We start from the raw sequence: 17,412 nt of genomic DNA on the forward strand, positions 1-17,412 counted from the left end.
TGTCTGTCTGTCTGTCTCTCTCTCTCTCTCTCTCTCTCTGTGTGTGTGTGTGTGTGTGTGTGTGTGTGTGTGTGTGTGTGTGTCACACACACACACACATTTAAAGTATTATTCAGCCAGGAAAATGGTTATGGCTGGATATCAGATAGAGTGAAATAAGACAAATTCAGAAGGAAGGCAAGAGCCACCAATGCCCACTCCTTGGCAGAACATCTAAGCATCCACAACCCATTTACTGAACAGCTACCCTGGATCACACTAGCCAAGGCACTGGGCAAAGAAAGAAGTGGCTGTCACTGAAATCTTGCCTTCTTAGAGGAGCAGAGAATGGGTTTGGCAGAAGGGAGGGGCTGCTTCTTTTGACAGTTTGTAAGAGACACTGGGCTGAGGCTTCCTTCCAGACCATCTCTCCCCATTCTGGTCCCCATCCTACCTTGAGAGTCACATGTCCCTCCACTTTGTCCATCTCAGCCAGCAGGGCTGACAGCAGAGATGACTTCCCACAGCCTACCTGGCCCACCACGGCCACAAGGGCTCCATCAGGGATGGCGAAGGTGATGCTGCAAGGACACAATAATAAGGAGCCTGAAATGGCACAGTGTCCTACACCCTCCCTGCTGAAGGCAGCCAATGGCCACTGGCTGTGCTGCTCACTGCCTGAAAACCTCCAAGACTCTGGGACAAGGTGGGCCATGGACTCAGGGGCCCAATGTAAATTCATCACAAAGCCCGGCCAACACAAAACCCAAGGGTTACATGTAACCCAAGAGAATTGATGGAAGGTATTCACTTCACTGGTTCCACAACACTTTGTCCCCAGTGACAAGCCACCTCCAGGTGAACTCAAGTTCTCAGGTACCTGGAACAGGCTGAGAAAGTCCAGAGGATATAAGACCAGGGTAACAGGCCAGGTCTGGAGAAAGATTCAAGAGATTGAAGGGCTGCACAAAGAGACCAGAGCTGAGTTCCAGAATGACCTTACCAATTCTGGTCTTTATGTTTGTGTGTATACTTGTGGTGGCCAGAGGTCAATACTGTTTCTCAGGTTCTGTCTGCCTTGTACTTTTTTGAGACAAGGTCTACCACGAGCTTTGCAAATATACCAAGATGGTTGGGCAGTAAGTTTCAGGGATCTCAAGCACATATTGCTACACCCAGGTCCTCATTTTGCACAGCAAGCACTTTATTGACTGAACTATCTCCCCAGAACCTTCCACTCCCACACAGGTAAGGTCTCACATAGCCCAGGTTGGCTGCCAACTCACTATGTAAGCAAAGTTGATCTACCCCACCTGTTCCTTCTGCCTCTGCCTCCCAAGTGCTGAGATTACAGGTGTACAGTACCATACTCATCTTTGAAATGGCCTGATAACAAATAGAAGTGATTGTCCACACCTTTAATTCCACCACTCAAGAGACAGAGGAAGGTGTATCTGTATAAGTTCAAGGCCAGCATGGTCTGCATGAGCTACAAGCTAGTCAAGATGACATAGTAAGGCTTGGTCTCAAAAAAAAAAAAAAAAGGAAGAAGAGGAAAAAGGAAGAAGAGAAGAGGAGAAGGAGGAGGGGAGGGGAGGGGAAGAGGAAGAAGAAGAAGAAAAGGAGGAAACAGAGCTGTAAGTGCTACAGCCACAGAAGCTTGTTATCATGTATGACCCTGCTGCTCCTGCACCTGACAGCTCAACACTGGTCTCTGTGCCCAGACCGGCCACAAGCATTCCAGGCCCCTGAGCAGGGTCCCTTCCCTGGCACTTGTTTTAAAGCTGGCTAACTACAGGGATCAACTATTTGATTCTTCTGTGTATGCACATACGAGTGCAAGGTAGAGAGCAAACTCAGGTGTCATTTCTCAGGTACCATATTCATTGTTTTTTTAAAGACAGGGTCTATCACTGGCCTAGAACTCACCAAACAGCCTATTGAGCTACACAAGTCTTCTTGTTTCTGCTTCCCCAGTACTGGGATTACATGGTGTCACCAGGCCTAGCTTTTGTTATAGGGATTCTAAGGACCACATTCAGATCTTTACTTACTGAGTCCCCTCTCTAGACCCTGACACACTCATTGCTGTTGAGTCTTTTTTACTGCACTTGTGAGGGGCAATGTCATGGGACCACTGTATGCAGAACACCCCGGAAGCAGCTCCTTCCTTCTCCTAGGGGAGACCAGGATATTCTTATAGGCTAAGAGGAGTCAAAGGTTAAACAGAAAAGACTGGAGATTCAAAGTAGCAGATCAAAAGGCCAGGAACCCTACATGCCTAAGAGATGAGGGCAGTGGGGCATTGGCGAAGGAAAGAGAAAGGCATTACAAATAAAGGAGGCAGGATTTAAGTTAGCCCTGCGAAAGATCTTTACACCCTGAGTAGTTAGTGGGATCAAAAAGGAAGAGACTCCTTTCTCTGAACAGTCTGTACTAAGCTTGATAAAATACAGCAGGCAAGCTGCCATGTCAGGAACAACTGCTTAGGGGCACAAATGACAAATGTGGTTCCAAAAAAGGGGTTGCACTGGCCTTGTGTTTTGGATTCCTTAAGGAGACTGGTTCACCAGTCCAGTCACAGTTACAACAGAGCTCTGCAGGCTCTGGAGACTCTGGATCATGCTTTGCCTGAAAACGGACCTTCTCACTGCCCCAAACCCCAAACTATCCTTGTGGTCCAGGAGCATGGTTTCCTGTCACAATCAGAAGGGACACCTATACCAAGCACCTTCTGAGCTGTTCCTCCCCACAATCTGAGCAGCTGTGACTGGACCTTATTCCAGATGGGTAAACTGAGGCTCAGAAAGGCAAATTTGGGGTCATAGAGTTAAAGAGTATTTAGAACCAGTGTCAGTGTGCCCACGTCCCAGGCTTACCCATTCAGTGTGGGAGGTTCATCCCTGGCCCAAGTGAAGGTTGCATTCTTCACAGTGATGCTATTCATCCCTCCACCTGGAAAACATTAGGGACAACATGTCAGGAGTCAACAGGTGCACATACAGATGCCCTATTCTGGTCCTCTGCTAAAGCTGAAGTACCTCATTGGTTATTCAATGCTTGGGGACACACTCACATTTCTCAGGCTGGGAAGGCTGAGCATGAGCCAAGGACAAGGAGAAAAAGTTGCAGCCTCATGTAAACCTCTCTCCACCAGGGTATTATCATACCCTCCTCACACGCCATGTCCTAGGCTATCCTCTAGTTTAAAACCAGGGTTTTTTCTCTCACCTCTTGACATCCTCCCTTTCTGCTCCCTCCCTTTGCCCACCTCCGAGCAGATCAGTGACAATCGACTGAAAACAACATCTACTAGAAGGCTGCTCAGAAACAGGACATGCTGCAGGAAGGTGGGGAGGGGTGGGAGTTTGGCCAATGCCCACATTATAAGGTCCAGATTCCTGAGGATCCTACCCTGCTCCATTTCTCTTCCCTTGCTTTACTTTTGCTTCTGTCTCTAATGTTTTAGTCCCTTAATTAGCTGCCAGAAACACTTCCAGAGAGTGATAGGCTGTAAATCCATAGCAAAGAGGTTAGTAGCTAAATGAAATTAACCCCAGCTTCCCCAAGACGAAAAGGCTTCTTTCTCACTGTGGTGAGGTTCAAACCAAGGTGCATACTAAGCAGGACCTGTATCCTCACAGTAGAGGAAGCTAGGTATGCCATTCCAAAAAACTGGCCAGAAACTGCTGCAGTCAAACTATACCAGCAAACTGAGCTTCAGTGGGGCATGACAACCAGGACTGCAAGGTGATTAAACACTTCAGAAACAGAAACACTGGTCCTGGCTCAGTGGCACTTGCAAAGAACTCTGTACAACCTGGCTTTAGGAGCTCTGGGTGGCTACCTTGGCTCTGGAGTCTATTTTGCTGGCCCCATACCCAGAGAGCCTCAGGACAACAGAAAACTAGCACTTGCTTGGGCTGCAGTTCTCAAAAAGGAACAACTGTCTTCCTAGGAGACACTTGGATGTTCCTGAAAATCATTTTTGTTGTCATACTGGACTGACTACTATGAGGGGCACTACTCACCACTCACAGTCATAAGGTTGTCCTCAACAAGAACTGTGAACTCCAAGGGACACCCAGTGTGATAACCTGCTAAGGGCATGGGTGAGCTGCCACTCCACTCACAGAACCGCAACCTGTGACTTGCACATCACTGCTGATATCCTACAAAGGTCCACAAGACTCCTGCCACTGCATACACCTACATCTCATCACCAATAGCTAGTTAGTGTCATCAATTCTGTTTTCTGGGCTATAAGTCAGAGGGTACAGGTTTGAGCCCCAGTGCTACCACTTTCCAGTCTCTCTGGATCTCTTTCCTCCTGCGAGCCAGGGCTGTGCTAGAGACACCACACTGGATCACTACAGTAGGAAGCACACGCACATAGCGGCCTGAAAACAAAGGCTGGAAGGAGAGTAGGTAACCAAGAAATCTCAGCCAAGGACTTCCCTTCTGGGAGCCTCAGGCAAGTTTGCTGACCTTGGCTCCTGCTCCAAGGGCCATGATACAGTGGTGCATTTGAACTAAACACACATGCCAGAAAAGGCTCACTTCTCCTGGTGCTATTAACAGTGACTGCACGCTGCCTAGAGACTCCCAAACAAGACCCCAACTCAGGGGTCAGTCAGAAGGATCGACTGGTCTAAGAAATAAACCTGGGATAAAATCCACAGGATGACTAGCTAGGCCTAGTGGCACAGCCCTGAACTCCCAGCTATGTAGGAGGCTGAATAGCCCAAGTTTGACCAGCTTGAGCAACACAGACCTGTCTCCAAAAGTAAAAAGTGGGCTGAGGCTGTAGCTCAGTAGTAGAGCACTCACCTAGCACATATGAAGTCATGTTCCCCACAACAGTAAATCAATCAATCAATTAATCAATCAATCAATTAAACACATTCAATGAAAGGCACTTTTACTCCCAAGATCTGGATGAGGAAAATAAATCTCTGAGTACACAGACACAGAGAGAAACAGAAACTGTGTGATCCCTCACCCAGGACAGTATCAGGGATCAAAAGCCCAAAGTGTCACACACATTGCAGGAGTGGGGGGGGGGGGGAGAGGACACAACATAAATAGGGAAGCCCCTTTCTGTTCTCTCTGCAGAGGTGAAACCTTGGGTCTTACAGGCAAGCTGGGCAGAGTCAGGCCCTGGAAAGGGCAGGATAAGGAGTCAAAGTGGGTAGAAGACGGGCACCCACCATCCTTGATCGACCATCGCTCGATGCTGTCTGGCTCCAGCTCCTCGTGAGACAGAAAGATCCTGAGACGCTTGAGGGACACGCTGGCCTGAGGAAGAAGCATGGGGTGTGTCACCCTGATAGCATCTGGGCCACCTGCCACCCTGAGCCTGGCACAGCCTTAGAATTAAACCTGACGCCCACAGAAATCACTACATGAAGGGCAGGGGCTTTCTCGAGCAATGGGATTTGGAAGGTAGCCACCTCTGTACTGGCAGACTGAGTTTGACCTCAACAACTTACTGGGTTCTGGGTCCTAATTATGGAAAGACAACAGACGCAGCACTTATATAGGACAAAGGGTCTGGGTTTGCTTAAAAATCCTTCAGCACAGAAAGAATGAAAGCAGGAAGGAAGGATGGAAACAGGAAGGGGGAGAAAGATGGTCCTCAGCGTTTTCAACAAGCACATCAGGACCCATCAGCAAAATAAGTAATTGAGGAAGTAGACCAAAACATGTGTTTTTCAAAACACTAGCTTAAAGAGGCCAGAGGAACACAGAATAGTCTCGAAAGATTCTTTGAGATTAAAAGGGAAGTATTGCTATGAAATCCACACCTCTCATCCAGGCTAGAGTTCTAGGCCAACCTAGGATTAAAAAGCCAGACATTCTGTGCCAAGGAAGAAAATGTGTTTCTCTCTCAGAGTACAGTCAAGTGACCCTTATTGCTGAGGTAGGAGCCATGCTGGGATAGTAAGTAGATTCACGCACAGGGCTCTACTGAGTCCTCTATGATACAACAGCATGAGCAATTTGGGAAAGTGTGATCAGGGCTGCACAAGTAAACCAGTGGGGCAGCATGGGTCCAAATGGTGCTGAGGAATCTGTGGACACCGTGGGTTGGAGTACCCTTCCTGCTTCCTTGCCACCAACATGCCTATACAATGTTGCTAAGGACCACAGGAGGATGGTGACAGCTCCCATGTCCACTCCTGGTTCACACTGTCCCACACACACCTGTCGGCTGCTGCTGCTGAACATGGTAGGATTCTGAGAGTCCCTACGTTACCCTCCTGGCCCCCTCTCTCACATACCTGCACAATGCTGCTGATGACCATGGGTAGGATGTTGAGTGGGAAGCGCAAGATATTGAACAGGGCTAGGGATACAAAGGCTTTCTTTGCATCTAGGATGTTCTTCTCGTCCACAGTCACAAAGACAGCAAAGGTTGACAGAGCCACCTGCAAACAGAGCAAAGTGTTAAATTGTGGAGGAGCCACAGCTGCACCACCCCTGGAAGAGGTGGAGATTCAGTCAAGACAGACCCCTCCATAGTGTTTAAAATGGCAAAAGCCCAAGAGAGATGGAAAGGGGGCAGGTACAGAGACAGCACTCCTCCATCATAAAGAATGGACCAGAAAGATGGATAATCAGTTTGTCAAACACATGGCCACTGTGTAAGCATTCTTGGTATACAGGTGACACTGGGCTCCATTCCAATGGTACAAAAATACAGCTCAATTGGTAAAGGGCTCTTCTAGCATGCATGGAGCTCTGAGCAGTGTATGAGACAGGTACAATGGTGTATGTCTACAGTACCAACACTAGAGAGGAGGAACGAGGAGGATCAGAAATGCCAAGTCATCCCTGGCTAAAGAGAGGATTCAAGGCCAGTCTGAGCTATGAGAGACCCAGTCTCAAAAACTTCTAATAATATTCCACACACTAGAATGTTAATTACTCCACCATAAAAAAAGAATAACATTGTTATACACGCTATTACCCGAATGAAACAAAAAGTGTCATCGTGAGTAACAGAAACAAAAAGCAAGCTTCTTTTTTTATTCTGTGTACACTGAATGCTCCCAACAGGCTAACCTACAGGCAGCAAGTACACTGATGGGTACCAGAATTAGTGGGAATAAGAGAGTAGGGGTAACTTGTAATAAGCATTAGGTCTCTTACTGGGTAATGAAAATAGTTGCTGAGCATGCTCAAACCTACTGGAAAACTGCAAAGCTCTATGCTCATGTGGAGCTACATTTCAGATAGGAAAAACTGCAAAGCTCTATGCTCATGTGGAGCTGCATTTCAGATAGGAAAAACTGCAAAGCTCTATGCTCATGTGGAGCTGCATTTCAGATAGGAAAAACTGCAAAGCTCTATGCTCATGTGGAGCTGCATTTCAGATAGGAAAAACTGCAAAGCTCTATGCTCATGTGGAGCTGCATTTCAGATAGGAAAAACTGCAAAGCTCTATGCTCATATGGAGCTGCATTTCAGATAGGAAACTGCTTGAAGAGGGAAGAGGATCCCACATGGGGCTCAGCAAGCAAAGGCGCTGTCCACCAAGCCTAACCCAAGCTGTGTCCCTGAGAACACACGGTGGACGCACAGAACCCACTCCCACAGGCTGACCTCTGACCTCCACACACGGACCACTGCACACATGTGTTCTCTCTCCCTCCCTCTCTCCCTCTCTTTCCCTCTCGCTCTCCCTGTCTCCCTTCCTCCGCTCCCCCACGCCTCTAAAACACACACACACACACACACACACACACACACACACACACACACACACACAGACACACAGAGAGAGAGAGAGAGAGAGAGAGACAGAGAGAAAGAGAGACAGAGAGACACAGAGAGAGAGACAGAGAGACAGACAGAGAAAGAATAAAAATAAAACTAACTAAAGTCAATGTGCTCTATTATAAAAGCCATGGTCTTGGCCAGCCCAGGGCCCACTGGATTACAGAAGTCATTTTCTGTCACCAAGCTGGTCCTTTTTCCAGTCATGTTTGCTCTCAGTCCCCATTAGGCTCGGAGTCCGATGCTCTCCAGGAAGTGGTCACACAGACACACCTATTAGCTGGACTGCTAGGTTTTGGGTGCCATAGGCTATTGGTCATCATCAACAAAACAAATAAGCCATAGAGAAAAACAATGCCTTGAGAAACTGTGAGAGAGGCTCCAGAGAAAAAGACAGAGGGCCTTTTACCTCAGTTTGTCCCCTGGATTGCTCTTGGACATGATTCTATGCCTCCCGTGACAAACATTAACATTCAATTTATATGACAGGTTTTTTTTTGTTGGATGTCAGAACGTAGTTATAGAACCCAATCTGGTCGGTGTACCATGAATCTGGATATGGCTTTATGCCTTGCTTTTGTTTACCAGATATGCACACACTATGGTACATGCCAAGCAATTGTGTTTAGATTGGTTTGTCTTGAGAAAGTTCTGGAAAAGGGCTGTTCTGTCTGTTAATATTTAGCAAGTACTTATTAGCATTTATTTACATGTTTTTCTGGTCATGTGATCCAAGCAACCTTCCTAAGATCACTGATCTCTGTGCTACATTCCAGTATAAATAAAAGTACACTGAAACTGAAGTAAGGTTGTTTCCTTTAGACTATACTCTGCCCTATTCTTTCAGGTCCTCAGATCCCAGATGGAGTCAGACTTCTCCTACCTATACGTAGGTACCATGTAGATATTGCTATGCTAAGGCCCCTTTGCTCTGGGAACTGACACAGCAGGCCAAACTCTGATCACCAGAGTGTCACATACCAGTCACTACCCCAGGGGCTGGAAATTACTCTCCAGAAGGAATCCAGGCCAAATAAGAGGCAAGCAGCTTACAGATCACCAAAGAGCGTGCAAAACAGTGGCTTAGAAAACAGCACCAAGTGATAAACATGTAGGCTCTGACGTCAGAATAAGAGGCAATGCATCTCTGTATGCCACACCTGTCTTCTATCACTGTAGGTGAATTATCACCCACCCTTGAAGCCAGGAACCCGCCAGCAGGAGGTTGCACAGACCACATATTTTCTCCTAATGTAGGCAGAAGCTGGGTACTTTGGCAGTGCCCAGGTCCCCACTAACAACTGGCTCCAACTGTTCCTTGCCAAAAGGCTCAGCAGACTGTCCTGGGAGTCCAGTGTTTTCAGCCTTTCCAGCTACTGTGATTCCAGGGTGAACCCCTCCACAGGCCCCTGTGTTGGGACCCCTGCCTTCCAACTGGTACCCTGTGAACATGGGACCTTTGGGACACCAGGCTTAGCTAGCAGACACTGGCGTCTAGCATAAGCCTTCCAAAATATAGCCTGCCCTTGCTTCCTGATCAGCCAAAATGGAAGAAAGCCATGCTGAAAGCTCTCAGTGTACTGTACAAGCACAGTGAACTGTTAGCTGTGATCAAAGCCAAGTCCTCCTCCATTATGTAGCCTCTGTCTGAGATTTTTGTGACAGCAATTAAAAACGTGACATATACCCAATGCAGTCATAATGTGAGGGACAATTTCAGAGGTTCAGAATCCTTCTCTCCAGTAATTTCTAGTTTTGGAATGGAGACAAAGAAATAGGATCTTTGAAGGCCATCATGTTCAATAACAGCCTAGAACATTTTATTAAGGCCCATCTTCAGTGGCCTAAGACCGTGTGTCCATTGCCAGATACATTCCAAAATTATAGTTTTGTTTATTGCCTGTGTCTGAAATGTCAGCTCTGGGGCAGGGGGGAGTCTGTGGACAGCCTGTCCCTGTTCCTCAGAGGGTCCAAGGCTATCACTTAGTACCCTGTTGCTCATGGTAATGACCAGATCACATAGGCAGTTCTAATATGCTTTCTTGTAAGACTTTTTCAATGAAGAATGGAAAGTTCTGCATTCTGCAACAGTTGGCTGGCTAGACCTGCCACATGGAGCTGCCAAGGGTGCAATTAAAGTGGGCTGAGGGCATCAGCCTGGGAGAGGAAGTGATGGAGAAGACCTTGCTCAAATGGCCATCTTTTGTTTGGTTAGCTTCATGGTGACAGGGATGGAACCCAGGACATTATACTTTAGCAAATGCTGTGCTCCTGAGGGAAACCCCAGCCCTGAACTAGCAGCCTTTGGGGAAGAGTTAGGTGCTGGCGTAATGGCAAAGGCCCTTGTTGCCAAGACTAACAAGCTGAGTTAAAGCCCTGGAGCCCACAGTGGAAGGAGAGAATTCTGGTTGTCCTCTAGCTTCTGTATGTGTGCTAGAGCACTCATATCTCTATACACAGGCACACAAATACAGAAGCTTGGTTTTAAAATTTTACAAATATTTAGGTTAAAACCCCAAGAAGACATTAAGAACCACCGTCATTGCTGGACTCACCAGGAAAGGTGTGCAAACCCATGTGAATGTGCCCACAGCCGCCAGGTAGGCGGATTTCTTCAGCACCTTCAGCTCCTCCTGCCTGATGTTCATAACTTTGTCCTGGAAAGCCAGCTCCCAGGCGTACAATTTGAGTACTTTGATCCCATTGAGGATCTCGTTCATCAGCTTGATTCGGTTGTCTTTGCTCTTCATGTGTGCCACCTACAGGAGGAGGGGAGATCAGTGTCCTGGACCCGAGGGAGCCACAGTGTCAGTTCCCAGACCATGGCAAGAGATTTAACCATTATAAATGCTGAAGCTGCTTCAAATCAGGTTGGAATCGACTGAGAGACCAACTCAGAGCAGAGGGATAAAGGTGAGACAAACCTTGCAGGCATTCAGAGATAAGACGCCACCTTATGCTGCTGATGCAAACAGGAAAAAAAAACAGATTATTCCTCCCTTGTTTTTTCTTGTCCTTCCTTCTTTTCTTCCCTTCCTTCCTCCTGTTTCTCCCCACCTCTAGCTCTCTCTTCTTTATAGGGTTTTACTCTAAGCCCAGGCTGGCCTTGAACCCTAGTTCTCGTGCCTCAGCTTCCTAGCTGTGAGACTGACAAGAGTGTACCAACACATATGCTATTTTTCTTTTTCTCGTAACTGATTTCTAGCCACTCCCTGGTCATTAAGACATTAAAATGTGCCAGGTCCGGCTGGCACTGGTCCTGACCAACTACAACAAAGACATACAGTTGTTAAATATTTTAAAACCATCTGGCACATCACCCTTGGCAGACAACTTTCTAAGCATTTCGTACATAGCCATTCCCTGCTCAGCCAGGTCAGTGGCATCACTAGTCCTGGGTTACATACTGGGGAGCCACAAGCAACTAAACTAAACCTGAGAACAAAACAGGTAAGGACATTTTTGGAGGTAAACCACTCAGGGACGCCTACTTCATATCCCAAACCTGTTGGCTGGCCTGCTCCATGACATCAGCCTACACAACCACTCTCTACCCGACCCCATCAATTAGTCATCTGGGCCCATCAGTGCAGCCAAGGACAGCAAACACCAAATAATGGGGCAGAGAATCATGGAAGATGGAAAATGTGGGCTGTGAGGAGCCCACGATCCATAAAGAGCATTCACCTCTGCAAACACCAACTGGGTAAAAACTCACGGCAAAAATTATCACTTGAATGCTTTAATGGGACTCCTAAGTGTGAACACGGAGGTCTCTATTTCTGGGCTCTTTTCCTTCTATTGTTTTTCAATTCTAAAGTGTTACTTTTTTTATCTTTTCATTATAATATATTAATATCTTTATCATTATATTTCCTTAGAAGCCTATTTGTTCCCTAATGAGAGAAAGAAAGGAAGTGGATCGAATGGGAGAGGAGGTGAGAAGGAACTGGAAAAAGTAGAGAGAGGAGAAACCATATCAGGATGTATTATGTGAGGGAAGAAAAAAATCTATTTTCAATGAAAGGGAGAAAAAACTTTTTTTTTTCTTCGGAGCTGGGGACCGAACCCAGGGCCTTGCGCTTGGTAGGCAAGCGCTCTACCACTGAGCTAAATCCCCAACCCCCGAGAAAAAACTTTTAAAACTTAAAATAAAAAGTACATCATTTCATAACAAGCCTAATTATACAGTTAGTTAGAGATTAAAATTGTATGTGGAACGTTCTAGAGGTAAATGCAAGCATGGTGGTGCAAGCCTGTAATACTCAGTTTGGGGCAAGAAGACTCAAAGTGAGTCCAGCATAGGTTACAAGATGGAAGGCAGGAAGGCAGCAGGCAGGCAGGCAGGCAAGAAATTACTAGAAGAATCCAATGTGTTCACAGTGGCCAAGAAGGTAGGACACAAGACACCACTCCTTCAAACTACAGTCTTGTGTGGTGTAAAATTGCTATAATAGAAAAGCACTTACTATGTTAAACCACTTTTATAAAACAAAGTGTTTCTCAAAATAGTCAACACAAGACAGTCACCAATAGATCAGCACAGCACATAGTAAGTGACCAATAAAAGGCTGCAGAGCGGCTCGAAGGACCCAGGTTCAATTCCCAGCACCCAGATGGCAGCTCATAACTGCCTGTAACTCCAGCTTCAGGAAACCTAACACCTTCACATAAACATACATTCAGGCAAAACACCAATGCACGTGAAATAAAAATGAATAATTAAATAAAATAAGTGACCAGCATGAGGAAAAAAAGGGGAAGGTGCTACTAATTTTGTTTGGGAATGGTAGAACCCAGATATTTTCTCATGGTGAGCAGTGTTGCTCACCTGGGCATCAGGCCTGCCCCATTATTTAACTCTTGAAAGCACAGTGATATGAAAAATTACTAAAAGGAAGAGAGGGAGGGAGGGAGGTTTGTTCCCAGCTACTGTGATAGAGTCTCTGCCTGCTCAGACCAACTCTAGGGTACTAGCAATGGCTGTCCTTTGGCAAACTTGCAGACATTTGAAGGCCACTGAGGGAAGCAGTATCCCTGTATTATGACACCTATAATAGATTAGGCTGTCTATCCTAGGCCCAAGCATCAGGAAACTGGGCGACCCTCACCTGGAAAGACCCAGGCCAGGGCTCAGAATGAAGTCTCATGGAGTTGGACATCCTACCTGGTAAGTCTTGGTCTTCATGGCCATCACAGCATTGAAGGGCACCATGAGGATCATAACAGCCACCCCAGCCAGCACAGAAGGGCCCAGGTTCTAAGAAAAAGCCAGTGACAAGTCACTCAGCAAACAGAAGAGCCCTGCCACGCACATAATCTAGTGTGAACTGTATACTTCAGGCAGACTCTACCAAGCAAGCGTGCTGTCAATCAATTGTTCCTTTTACCATCCAAAGATGGGGCATCAAGAGTTTTCAGAGTTGAATCTTCCCAACCCTGCTAAGAAGACACAGGAAAGCATATTCCTACATTGTCCACAGCATTTTCCAAACTCTTGAGAACCAGGTAAGCTATGCAAACTTAACCTCTGATATCTTAGAAAGGCCCCAAGGTACTGGCTGGTTAACCTCCAGCCTAATGACTTACTTATCTGCAAGGCTGGAAAAGTGACAACTTTGGCTGGTCACTGTTACTTACATCAGCTGGCACCAACAGTGTGGCTTGTATCCAGCCTCCTTCCTTCTAGAAGGATAGTCTTTTTATATTTGCCAGGCAAGGCGCACATACAAATGAGCTAAAACACCCATCTCCCCCAGCTTCACAACTGTGAGATTGACTTGCTAGAGACTCAATCCTGTTGCTGTCTGCCTTTCCATCTGTGCCTTATCCTTTCTGATTGTGTGTGTGTGTGTGTGTGTACACATGTATGATAGATACGCATATACATACACATGTATACGCACATGCACATGCACGCACACGCACACACACACAGCCCAGAGGTTGACTTTGATGTCTTCCTCAGTAATTTTTCATCTCTTTTCTTGAGACAGGACAGATAGTCTGATGAACCTGGAGCTCACTGATTTGGTTGAAACTAGCCAGACAATGAGCTCTCTGCCCCTCCTTTCAATACTGGGATTACAGATGTGTTGCTGGGTCTCAGGTCATCATGTTTGCACAGCAGGCCTTTTGTAGATTAAGCCATCTCCCTAGCATCTCTGATGGTTTTCTATAATCAGTTCTGATTCTACTGTTCTACCACAGAACCGTCAAGCCTGGCATAGCTCTAGGGACCCTGACATAGTATATGTCATACACTTCAAGACACTCCCAGCATAGGCTGGCAGAACATTATATGATCAAATACATTTTGTAAATGTTTGTTGTAATCATTTGCATATGAACTTGTGCTTGTTTGGCAGGGTATGATACACAAGTGTGTATGTGTGGGAGTTGCAATACACAGGTTGAATGTTCATGGGGTGCAGTATACAGGGGTGTAGGGGTGTGAGGGGCTGAGTGAGTCACTCCTCAAGATACCATCTGCCTTGTTTTATGAGACAGGGTCTCTCTCTATGGCTGGTTTGGCTAGACTGAGAAGTCAGTGAGCCCTAGAAATCTGCCTTTCTCTGTCTCATTTGCCACATCTCTTACAATAGAGAATTTCTGAATTTGGGTTTTGTTTATTTCGGGGGGTGAGGGGTTAGGGGAGTCCTAGAGGATCAAACTTAGGCCTTTGCGCTTACCTGGCAAGAATTTTGTAGACTGTAAAATTTTTAATGTATTATGTCATGCTTAGTGCTTTTTAAAAAATGCACTGTATACATGTGTCTGCATTTTATATGCCACATGAGAACATATGCTGGCCAGCAGAGGCCAGAAGAAGGACTCAGATCCCCTGGAGAGAGTTACTAGCAACTATGTGCTGTCTGAAAATTGTGCTGGGAACCAAGCTTGAATTCTCTGGGAGAGCATCAAGCATTCCTAATCCCTGGGGCAGAGCCATCCATCTTTCCAGCCAAATTACTGCTTTCTCACATAATATTGGAAAATAAAAGTTTTATAGCAAATTTTTGATATCTGCTTAGTATCCCTGAGAATCACATGTTCATTTGGTTAAGGTTCACAATTTGGGACACTGAGGATGCACTCTATTACAGTAAGTATTTCAGAGGGAGAGTATGCCCAAGGTCAGAGGACCCAGAGTGTAAGAGCCTGGTCCTCAGCAGCCACCATCCTAGACTGTGAGGGTTGCAGGTCTGAGTAAGGAAATCTTGCTTTGGTCTTAAGATAGTTTGCAGAGGAATTTTAATCCAACAATATGGCTTGCTCATGGCAAGAGATCATATCCAAAGACCTTCTAGATCTATGTGATCCATCAGGAATGCAGGCATGCCCTTAGTATACACCTTTAATCCTTAACAATGGAAGCAAAGTTAGTTTGTAGAAGGAAGCAGTCTAACTGAGAAGTAAAGACTAATCAGAGAAAGGTTTGACAGAATAAGTCAGAGATAGGATACATCAGAAAAGAGAGGGTACAGTATAGAAAGGGAGAGAGCTGAGTTGAGTCTGTTGGGTTTGGATGAGTTCAGTGCAGAAGCAGTTTTAGATACAGATGAAGATAGAACAAGCCAGATAACATGAAGGAACCAGAAGATGAACAAATTGTCAGTTAGTTCAGAAAGAGTTAGAAAGGGTAAGCTTATTTGGTGGTAAGCCTCCAAGATGACAATTACATCTGGCAAATAAAAGTCACCTTTACAACAATCTTACTGTGTAGCCCAGACCAGCCTCCAAGTTAGGTCCTTCTTTCTTTATAATTTACAAACAGCCCTGGAAGCTTCTCAACACTTCACATGGACTACAGTTCCTGGGAAAGGGTACAGGCCACAGGATACACCTGAAGACTTGCACAGAGTTATTTATGTGTTCTGTGTGGGGCTGGAGCTGTAGTTAAGTTTGCTCCCCAAGGGCCAGGCCTTGGATCTAATGTTTTTCTTTCTCAGCTGCATCATCATAAGGGTTTTACTTGCCACTCCTCTCTATCTCTACAAAGAGTGGGACTAGTGAGGCAGTGGAATTCTGTGAGAAGGGTGCTTGCCACAGGAGAGCTGGGAAGAGGGGCTAAATGTTTTGTCTGCAAGCATGCCCACCATCAAACCTGATGACCCCAGTCCCATATGATGGAAGGAGAAACCTGACTTTTACAAGTTGTTCTCTGACCTTCATATTAGCTGAGGCACATAAACATATACACAAACAAATGTAATTTCTTAAAGTCTAAATGTAAACTCCATTCAACAAATACTTTGCTAGTGTGATCAGGTACAACACCCACAGAAATATGGAGACTCCAAGGATATCTGTCCACAAGCAACATCCATGGGTGTTGGGAACAGTAGATCATGAGGCCAAATATCAGGGGGAGGATATTTGGGGAGCTGGGTCAGTGGGTCACATGTCCTACAAGTGTGTGGCCTGAGTTAAGATCCCCAGAACCCATGTATGCACATCTGTAAGCCCAGAGACCTCCAGTTGTGAAGGAAGGTAGAGCTAGTAAAATCCTGAAAGCTTGCAAGCCAGCAAGCAGAGCATTCACTGAAAGATCGGAAAAATCCTGTCTCAAACAAGGTAGATGGTGAGTACCAAAATTCAAAGTTATCCTCTAACCAAGTGTGTCAGAACTCGGTCCAGGAATTGATTTATATGAGAATTCTGAGGGTTTATGAGAATAGTCCAAGAAAATAAGGCAAGAGTCTTGTGACTTCAGATTCTTCAACCCACGAATTGTTCTTGGAATGTGTTCTTGTGCTCTTCTCAGGTGGAGCAGAAAGGAGTGAGCTTACTTCAGATCACTCAGTATTGTTTGTTGATGTTATTCAATTAAATATTTAAATAATTGTTTATAGACCTCTATGGAAAAACATGTTATTGCCAATTGTGGCTTGTCCTTCTAACTTGAACTCATAAAAACTTTGCTCAGATGACCATTCTTAACCCTGAGGAGTATAAACTGTCTGCGGCTCTGAAAGAAGTTGGCTATTGCATGAGACTTCAGTCTGCTTCATTTATTGGCTCCATTCTCCCAGGTCCCATTGCCTCTAGAGATATTCATGCCAGTATGTCCACACTCAAACTTGTAAATGTACACACACCCCTGTGTGCATATACATACCTAAGGATTAAGGAAAAAAGAAAGGTAGTCTACCTAGGGTAAGAATCATCAGTGGGAGTAAGAAGGGTCACTCTTGCTGCGGTAAGGAGCTCAGTAGTAGAGCATTTACAGAGCATGCAAAGGGCCTCAAGTTCATCCTCAGAAAGGAGAGAAAAAAAGAAGGCAGAGGACATATGCTGTCCTTTCTTTCTGACTCACTGTCTTCCCAATCATGCAACTACTAATGGCCCACTGGAAATAATCTTACATCCTTTTGCAAGGCAGGGAAACCATGACTCTGGCTGGCCAATCAGAGACTTCTCCTTCCTCGGTCACAGCCATTGGTTCAGGGATAGGAATGGGACTGAGCAGGTTAATCACAGTAAACCAGGAGAGATCATGGAGGCAATGAATGCAATTTGCTCTCTATATTTTTGTTCATAAAAGTACCAGACAAGAGCTAAAGAAAACACAAAGTGACTAAGGCCTGTCGGTCTTCAGGAACAACAAAAACAAAAGAAATCCCACATACACATGGAAGCTGAACAACA

The 17,412-nt window shown here is 45.7% G+C and overlaps 1 protein-coding gene across 14 annotated transcripts in view; it reads right to left on the reverse strand.

The window, feature by feature from the left end:
- Positions 1-17,412, reverse strand: part of Abcc1 (ATP binding cassette subfamily C member 1) — a 140,391-nt gene that overhangs the window by 48,374 nt on the left and 74,605 nt on the right. For 10 of the 14 annotated variants that reach the window (XR_010055129.1, XM_063268401.1, XM_063268399.1 and 7 more), the window contains 6 exons: positions 12,929-13,021; positions 10,317-10,520; positions 6,264-6,410; positions 5,190-5,277; positions 2,859-2,934; positions 434-560 (listed from right to left, as the gene is read on the reverse strand). Coding sequence is in view for 13 of the 14 variants with exons in the window: in XM_063268401.1 (XP_063124471.1) it covers positions 434-560; positions 2,859-2,934; positions 5,190-5,277; positions 6,264-6,410; positions 10,317-10,520; positions 12,929-13,021 (735 nt within the window). In the remaining variant the exon portion in view is untranslated. The remainder of the gene's footprint in view (positions 1-433; positions 561-2,858; positions 2,935-5,189; positions 5,278-6,263; positions 6,411-10,316; positions 10,521-12,928; positions 13,022-17,412) is intronic. The other 4 variants (XM_063268404.1, XM_063268402.1, XM_063268408.1 and 1 more) reach the window with 2 other exon arrangements.

The sequence above is a fragment of the Rattus norvegicus genome, chromosome 10 (genome assembly GCF_036323735.1).
Source record: "Rattus norvegicus strain BN/NHsdMcwi chromosome 10, GRCr8, whole genome shotgun sequence".
Classification (NCBI taxonomy): Eukaryota; Metazoa; Chordata; class Mammalia; order Rodentia; family Muridae; genus Rattus; species Rattus norvegicus.